Genomic DNA, 8545 nt, shown 5'->3' on the forward strand with positions numbered 1-8545 from the left:
CATGGGACGTTTTTTTTAAAATTCACAAGGCGATGGATGGAGTTCCCCTTTAAGAATTCTTATGTTAGGACTAATAAATAAAAAGGACATTCAGGCCAGAGTAGAGGAGCGCCCCTTTATTTCTGTACACCCAGGGGTGACCGTTTCCTTTTCAGAGATCGTCCAAGGCTGATAACACAGGCGAGGACTATAACCAGGCTGAGACACCCAACCCCCACCAGGACCCACATCTCCACGACACTGGACCCCTTCACTGCAAGAGAACGTCTCTGATCTTCTCCCAGCACCAGCAGGGGGCCCACAGAGGCCAACGCCCATCTGTCCACCGACCAGGATCCTGCAAGAACAGGAGGAACAATAGAGGGGTCAGAAATGTGCGGCTGATTTTTGTTCAAAATGGCCAACATTGTAACAACCCATCAGCTGTGAGAGCAGGACCATGTCAGAACAGGTTACTTTCCACTGATATTAAGCAGAGGACAGGTGATTATTAAGCTGTAATAACATATGCAGCAGAGTGGAGCTGGTCATAGAATAGTTTTGTGCACCAGTTTCCAGCAGTCCTATGTAAGGATGCTCAGCACCATCTGTATACAGCCAGGATCTGTACAGTCTTATTACTGACCTTGTGGAGCTTCTCTCTTGCCCAGTCCTCTCGGTCTTCTATAAGAATGGCCCCAACCCCTGCTCTGACCAGCAGGGGCAGCACAGTTCTGGGTATTACAGCAGGCGCAGATATCGCCGGAGCCCTCAACAGCTGACCAACTGGAAGACAATGGGTTAATATCCCACCAGCGTCAAAGCCTCAACCGGACCCCCAGAATATTCACCCTTTTATTTGTGTTTGGGATGTGAAGGTGTCGCACAACCATTTTGGATTGGACTAAAGATCCTGCGTGGATTCAATTGTAACAAACCCCCAGCTGTGAGAAGTAATAGGTCTCTGGGTGTCATATGCGCCAGCTTGGGAGAAGGGAATACTCTCCACCGCTAAGTGATACCACCCGGGAGTTAAGAGGTGGCTATTTAGAGGACCCCTCGCAAGTAGAATGCGAACAAGTGTTCCCATTCACTGACAGAAAGCAGAGATATTGAAAACGGGTAAAGAATTAAAAACAAAGTTTAAGAAATTCAGACGGTTCGAGAACAGAAAAATTGAAGACAAAGATTTCTTATGGGACAATGTGGACAGTCATGTGGCCCTAAGTGAATAAATGCGGCTAAAGCGGTTGCTATGGGCAACAAGCCAGACTGATGCGTAAAGCTCTAGCGCACAATTCTAGGACGATGTTTTACCACCACCTGGTGGCCATTGCAGTGAATACAGCCAATGCATTATATTTTGAGCTCAGAATTGCCTGCACTGATACATTGTAACACTACATTAGCTGAAAGCTGATTTTTGGACAGGTTTTCAATAACTTTACTATTCACTGACAGTAAGCAGAGACGGTGACCATTTTGGTAGGTCAATCTTATACATGAAGTGTGCAAAATAAATGCTATGTTTTAGCGCCACCTGGTGGCCATTGCAGGGATTACAGCCAATTAGGTTTTCGTAAGATATCTGAATTCAGTGTCTACCATAGGAGGTCTCCAACCTGTATCTCTGGTTAGAGCAAAACTACAACTCCCACCATTCCCTGTTGCTGTCAGTCACTGGGACACTAGAGGAAAGAAGCTTAGGGCCATGCATTTCCTTAAGCTGTCACTAGAGGTCACTTTTCTGAAGCCCTAGCAGCATGAAGGCCCTTATACATAGGGCCACAATCTCTCACCTGTTGGACGCTTTTATGTAGGAACAGGCCTTGTGCATGGGATCGGGGGTCTGTGTGTCAGCAGCCGCCCTCAGAGAACAGGTGATATAGAGCTATAAATAGACATAGGACAACTTAAAGGGGAACCCCAACAGAAGAGTGCCCCCCCCCCCCCGACAGTAGACGTCTTATGGCACTCACACTGGACGCTTGAGAGTCAATAAAACGGAAGGCATCCACCATGAACTGCAGCTTGTCTGGTTGGGGTCTTGGAGCTCGGAAAGCAGAAGACGAATCTTCTTGGGTTCCATCCATCAGGCACCTACAGAATAAATCTATGAGAGTGAAGACCCCCATAACACCACGTCTGCATGAGTAGGGGGGCTACATACCCATTGTAAGCAATGATCTCATATCTAGGGTTGGAGTTCACATCTGGGGAAGCGGTGGCCACACAGCTGTCAACGAACAAGATCATAGGGAGGTGGTCCTGGGCCTCCAAAGAAGCCTCAACGTAGAAGACGTCTCCAAGGTTGAAGACCAGCGATGACCTGGGAGCACTCCAGTCCTCTGTGAAGGCAACACTAGTTACTTTATAAAACTGGAAAAGTATGTGTCAGTCTTCACTGCAGTTCTAGCATTCTATTCATGAGCTAGAATACTCATGATAAACAGATATATAGACCCTCCCACATAGAGCATACAATACTACAATGACATCTATATATATATATATATATATATATATATATATATATATATATATATATATATATATATAGCTGCAAACTATAGGGGCAGTATATAAACACCTGACCAAACCAACTATCACCTACCAGTCATCAGACGTAAGGAGAAGGCCAACCGCTCATCTGAGGACACAGTGGTGGCAAAAGGAACCCAGGTAGGCAAGATGTCCTCACTGCTCACATTACCATATCTGCCCCAGAAGAGATCAACCAGACAAGAGGAAATGTAAGAGGCAATCTACACCATACCACAAAAGTTCTATTCTCATCCACAGGGGGCAGTATTCTAGTAATATTCTTGTATATAGGAGCAGTATTATAGTAGTTATATTCTTGTATATAGGAGCAGCATTATAGTAGTTATATTCTTGTATATAGGGGGCAGTATTATGGTAGTTATATTCTTGTATATAGGGGGCAGTATTATAGTAGTTATATTCTTGTATATAGGAGCAGTATTATAGTAGTTATATTCTTGTATATAGGGGCAGTATTATAGTAGTTATAGTCTTGTATATAGGGGGCAGTATTATAGTAGTTATATTCTTGTATATAGGGGGCAGTATTATAGTAGTTATATTCTTGTATATAGGGGGCCGTATTATAGTAGTTATATTCTTGTATATAGGGAGCAGTATTATAGTAGTTATATTCTTGTATATAGTGGCAGTATTATAGTAGTTATATTCTTGTATATAGGGGCAGTATTATAGTGGTTATAGTCTTGTATATAGGGGCAGTATTATAGTAGTTATATTCTTGTATATAGGAGCAGTATTATAGTAGTTATATTCTTGTATATAGGGGGCAGTATTATAGTAGTTATATTCTTGTATATAGGGAGCAGTATTATAGTAGTTATATTCGTGTATATAGAGGCAGTATTATAGTAGTTATATTCTTGTATATAGGGGCAGTATTATAGTAGTTATATTCTTGTATATAGGGGCAGTATTATACTCGTTATATTCTTGTATATAGGGGCAGTATTATAGTAGTTATATTCTTGTATATAGGGAGCAGTATTATAATAGTTATATTCTTGTACATAGGAGGCAGTATTATAGTAGTTATATTCTTGTATATAGGAGCAGTATTATAGTAGTTATATTCTTGTATATAGGGAGCAGTATTATAGTAGTTCTATTCTTGTATATAGGGAGCAGTATTATAGTAGTTCTATTCTTGTATATAGAGGCAGTATTATAGTAGTTATATTCTTGTATATAGGGGCAGTATTATAGTCGTTATATTCTTGTATATAGGGAGCAGTATTATAATAGTTATATTCTTGTACATAGGAGGCAGTATTATAGTAGTTATATTCTCGTATATAGGAGGCAGTATTATAGTAGTTATATTCTTGTATATAGGGAGCAGTATTATAGTAGTTATATTCTTGTATATAGGGAGCAGTATTATAGTAGTTATATTCTTGTATATAGGGAGCAGTATTATAGTAGTTATATTCTTGTATATAGGGAGCAGTATTATAGTAGTTATATTCTTGTATATAGGGAGCAGTATTATAGTAGTTATATTCTTGTATATAGGGAGCAGTATTATAGTAGTTATATTCTTGTATATAGGGAGCAGTATTATAGTAGTTATATTCTTGTATATAGGGAGCAGTATTATAGTAGTTATATTCTTGTATATAGGAGCAGTATTATAGTAGTTATATTCTTGTATATAGGAGCAGTATTATAGTAGTTATATTCTTGTATATAGGAGCAGTATTATAGTAGTTATATTCTTGTATATAGAGGCAGTATTATAGTAGTTATATTCTTGTATATAGGGGCAGTATTATAGTAGTTATATTCTTGTCCACAGAGAATAGTATTATAGTAGTTATATTCTTGTATATAGGGGCAGTATTATAGTAGTTATATTCTTGTATATAGGGGCAGTATTATAGTAGTTATATTCTTGTATATAGGGGCAGTATTATAGTAGTTATATTCTTGTATATAGGGGCAGTATTATAGTAGTTATATTCTTGTATATAGGGGCAGTATTATAGTAGTTATATTCTTGTCCACAGAGAATAGTATTATAGTAGTTATATTCTTGTATATAGGAGCAGTATTATAGTAGTTATATTCTTGTATATAGGGGCAGTATTATAGTAGTTATATTCTTGTATATAAAGAGCAGTATTCTAGTAGTTATATTCTTGTATATATGGGCAGTATTATAGTAGTTATATTCTTGTATATAGGGGCAGTATTATAGTAGTTATATTCTTGTATATCGGAGGCAGTATTATAGTAGTTATATTCTTGTATATAGGGAGCAGTATTATAGTAGTTATATTCTTGTATATAGGAGCAGTATTATAGTAGTTATATTCTTGTATATAGGAGCAGTATTATAGTAGTTATAGTCTTGTATATAGGAGCAGTATTATAGTAGTTATATTCTTGTATATAGGAGCAGTATTATAGTAGTTATATTCTTGTATATAGGGGGCAGTATTATAGTAGTTATATTCTTGTATATAGGGGGCAGTATTATAGTAGTTATATTCTTGTATATAGGGGGCAGTATTATAGTAGTTATATTCTTGTATATAGGGAGCAGTATTATAGTAGTTATAGTCTTGTATATAGGGGGCAGTATTATGGTAGTTATATTCTTGTATATAGGGGGCAGTAATATAGTAGTTATATTCTTGTATATAGGGGGCAGTATTATGGTAGTTATATTCTTGTATATAGGAGCAGTATTATAGTAGTTATATTCTTGTATATAGGGGGCAGTATTATGGTAGTTATAGTGTCATCCACAGGGTGCAGAAGAACAATCATCTCTAATATTTAGAAGGATCTTAAAGTAACAGAACATGTATAGAACAGTCAGACACAGGATTTGTGGTTTGTTACGCCCCCTGCAGGATGTACTCACCGAGGGTAGTAGCACTGGATGGGCACCACAGCAGCGCCGGTGCGGGTGATGGACGTGCTCTGAGTGCCAGATGTTGGGTTGTAAGTCAAGTTGGTGCCATAGATGAGCCAATCAGGGGTCATCTGAAGAAAAACGTCAGTATCAGGGTAAAAGGGACGAGAACCAGAGTTTAGTTTTCGTTGTAGTAGAGGGGACCTCGCCTTACGGTTTTATTTACATCTGCCCTGGTCTTGCTCACACAGCTGCTGGGCTCGTTACAGGGAACATAAGTGCTACCAGAACAGGAGAGATATAGGTGCTGCTGCGTTTTGCCTGTACATATACATTGTAACAAACCCTCAGCTTTGTTAGCAGGACTTGCTTCTTAGCCTCTGGAAATAAACAAGTTCCTTTTAATCAATCAGCAAGCAGAGGTACAGACTGCTTCATAGATCTTATAAAATTATACTTCTGACTTGACAAGTCATTCTGCTCTGGAAATAAGGCTACTGTTGCTTTAACATCCATAAATTATATTGTATTATGTGATATAAACCTTTCAGAAGCTACAGATTTAGGTTTTCAGCTACACCAGGCCCCACCCACAAAAGATACACACATTTAAGGGTCAGAAATTTTTTAAAGGGGAAGTTCCTCAATAACAAGGGGTCCATAGAACATTACCGAGAATACAATTTTTATCATAGCATCTGTTACAATGTATCAGTGCAGGTACCAATCAGTCTGAAGTCCAGGCTCTTACTCACACATGATTGTCCAAACTGAATCCATTGTAAAAAAAAAAAAAAAAAACATTTGCTGTGAGCTTAGATTTAAAAAGAGATTATATATAGTTCTCATTCACTGAAAGCAAGCAGGGATCTTTGAACACCAAGAAGGAAAGCCGTACAACATTGTTACACCTCCAATGGGACCAAAGCAGGAGGCCCAAATCAAGATCGCCAAAAATTACAAATCCCCTCTACACTGCCACCAAGTGTTCAATCATGAGAACTACACCCTCCACCAAAAAAATTACCCCTGATGAGAGTTCCTACCTGTAAACTGTTCCCACACTCTTGCAACCCAATTTCAAAGACCACTGTAGTGCCAGTACTCTGGGGTCCAGCTCTGCAGAATTCGGGTCCCAGGGTGAAATCTGAGGCCTTCACCAGCTTTCCATTCCCCTGGAGATCTCTGTCCACAGTCACCAGCAGCTTATTCTCCCTGCACTGCACACGGATGGGGGAGTCCTGAGGGGGCGACAGCAGTGTGGGCCGTGGCCCCCATACCGGATACCCACCAGACCCAAACCATGGAAATGGAAGTTGTGGAACTCTTCCAGGAGCCAACGCATTAACAGGGAGATAAGGAAAACCCTCCTGATAGCTCCCGGAGTCACTACTCCCCCCAATCTCCTCACGTCGGCTCCTCCAGGGACCCATTTGGCGACCAACTCTGGACAAACCCTTAGAGGCTGCGAAGTCCTGTCCGAAGACCAGCACTAACAGCCCAAGAAAGACACCACCGGCTCCACACTGCCCCATAGTGGCGAGCACCAGAATAACACAGGTGGAAGGGGAGCAGAGGCCCTTAAAATACCTGCCCCATCATCACCTGGGGGTAATATTAATCACCTGAGCGATTTGCGTTTTTTTGCTGCTATTTATGATGTGGTTTTTACCGCGTGGCCACAAACGTCTCATGTAAATGCACCCTCAGGGTAAGGCCACAAGGAGCGGCACCATGTTCGGCACGGCTGTCAAATACCCTATTAGGCCTCATGCGCACATCCTTCACCGTGTTCACGTCCGTTTAAAACGGCCATTTACCTGCAAAATCGTGCGGCCATAAAGGGCGTATTAATTAATGGCCCCACAATTTTGCAGATAAAGGTGCCGAACATGGTGCCGTCGCAGTTGTTGGATGTCTCGTGACCGCGTCATGGCCGCTCCGTGTTGCTTTAGGCCCCATGCACACAAACGTGCTTTTGCGGCCGCAATTCCCCCCGAAAATCCACGGGAGAATTGCGGCCCCATTCATTACTATGGACACGGCCGTGGTTTTCATGGTCCGTGCAATTGCCCCGGACCGGGCTCATTGAAAATAATGGCTACGGCCATGTGCACGGCCGGCGATTTGTGGGCGGCTCGCGGCTGACACACCGTGGCCGGCCGACCCGAAAAGCACAGTCGTGTGGATGAGGCCTTACCCTTAATGGCCGCGCGGTAAGGGTACGTTTGCATGAGTCATTTTTGACCGCGAGGTCAAAATGACTTCAAACAGATGAAGAACATGGTTTCAGCGCGCCTAACTTGTACAAGCCGTGCAGTCAAAATCCGCATCGCAAAACCATGTGACTTCGCCGCGATTTACGATGTGGTTTTGACCGCACGGTCAAAAATTATTCATGTAACCATACCCTTAACTTCTGTTTGGATACATAACCGCGCGGCCATTGATGATGTTTCACCTGTAACATCGTGCGTCCGATAACCTCATTGCAAAACGACGGCAATTCGCCAATTTGCCGCAGTTCCACAGCTGGCACAGGTAAAGTTTATTGAAACCGCTGTAAAACGCATCTGCATATTTCCTACAGTCATATTAAAGAGTCTATTCACATGTTGCAGTTATATCGCAGTTTTGACGGCAGAATTGTGGGATGTTTATAAAAAATAACCACTGCTGTTCCGCTTCAAATACGAAGATCTCAAAATAATCGCCCTAAAAACGCTCTAGAAACATATACCCTTTATACAAACAACGTTTTTTAGTGCGGTTGAGCGAAATTACGGCAAAAGTAGTGCGGTTTCGGTTTTTTACATAAACTGGCATAACTGAAGCATTTTTTTTGCCGCGATTTTGCTGGAATTATGGCAAAATTTCGACACAAAAACCTGCTCGGGTGAATACGTCCTCGCTCAAAAACACCTTGCGTGGCGAATAATGGCGCAATGTGCTGTTATCCCTGAAGAATTTTACTTCAATAATAGGCTCCTCCTCTAAATCGCAGGAAATCGCATGTGTGGAGCCCCAGCGTAGGGTCTATTCACACAGTGCGTTTTTTTACTGCAATTTTTGATATAGCCGCACCGCCAGAGCAGCATATCGCGAGATCGCAGTGCAAGCCCGCATGCGATATGCTAC

At 41.4% G+C, this 8545-nt stretch overlaps 1 protein-coding gene across 2 annotated transcripts; it reads right to left on the minus strand.

Annotated features, from left to right (window-relative positions):
• Positions 1-101: 101 nt before the first annotated feature.
• LOC142750290 (zona pellucida sperm-binding protein 3-like) lies at positions 102-8129 on the minus strand. 2 transcript variants are annotated; one of them, XM_075859278.1, is made up of 8 exons: positions 6454-8129; positions 5417-5538; positions 2594-2697; positions 2150-2327; positions 1959-2079; positions 1779-1870; positions 626-765; positions 102-337 (listed from the first exon to the last, which is right to left on the minus strand). In XM_075859278.1, exons 1-8 carry the CDS (start codon positions 6940-6942, stop codon positions 117-119), a joined length of 1467 nt encoding a protein of 488 aa, XP_075715393.1. In that variant the 5' UTR covers positions 6943-8129; the 3' UTR covers positions 102-116. The 2 variants fall into 2 exon arrangements, with proteins under 2 accessions (XP_075715393.1, XP_075715394.1); XM_075859279.1 differs by lacking the exon at positions 6454-8129 and adding an exon at positions 5622-5886.
• Between the last annotated feature and the right edge of the window lie 416 nt (positions 8130-8545).

Source organism: Rhinoderma darwinii, chromosome 3 (assembly GCF_050947455.1).
Source record: "Rhinoderma darwinii isolate aRhiDar2 chromosome 3, aRhiDar2.hap1, whole genome shotgun sequence".
NCBI lineage: Eukaryota > Metazoa > Chordata > Amphibia > Anura > Rhinodermatidae > Rhinoderma > Rhinoderma darwinii.

What these genes read in the sequence shown, in the direction of transcription:
- LOC142750290 (XM_075859278.1), bottom strand. Translation starts at nt 6,942, where the DNA reads ATGGGGCAGTGTGGAGCCGGTGGTGTCTTTCTTGGGCTGTTAGTGCTG. An exon ending in ATCCAGTGCTACTACCCTCG is followed by an intron (nt 2,698 to 5,416) that starts GTGAGTACATCC and finishes CTTCTGGGGCAG; the next exon opens with ATATGGTAATGTGAGCAGTG. An exon ending in CAAGAGAGAAGCTCCACAAG is followed by an intron (nt 338 to 625) that starts GTCAGTAATAAG and finishes CTGTTCTTGCAG; the next exon opens with GATCCTGGTCGGTGGACAGA.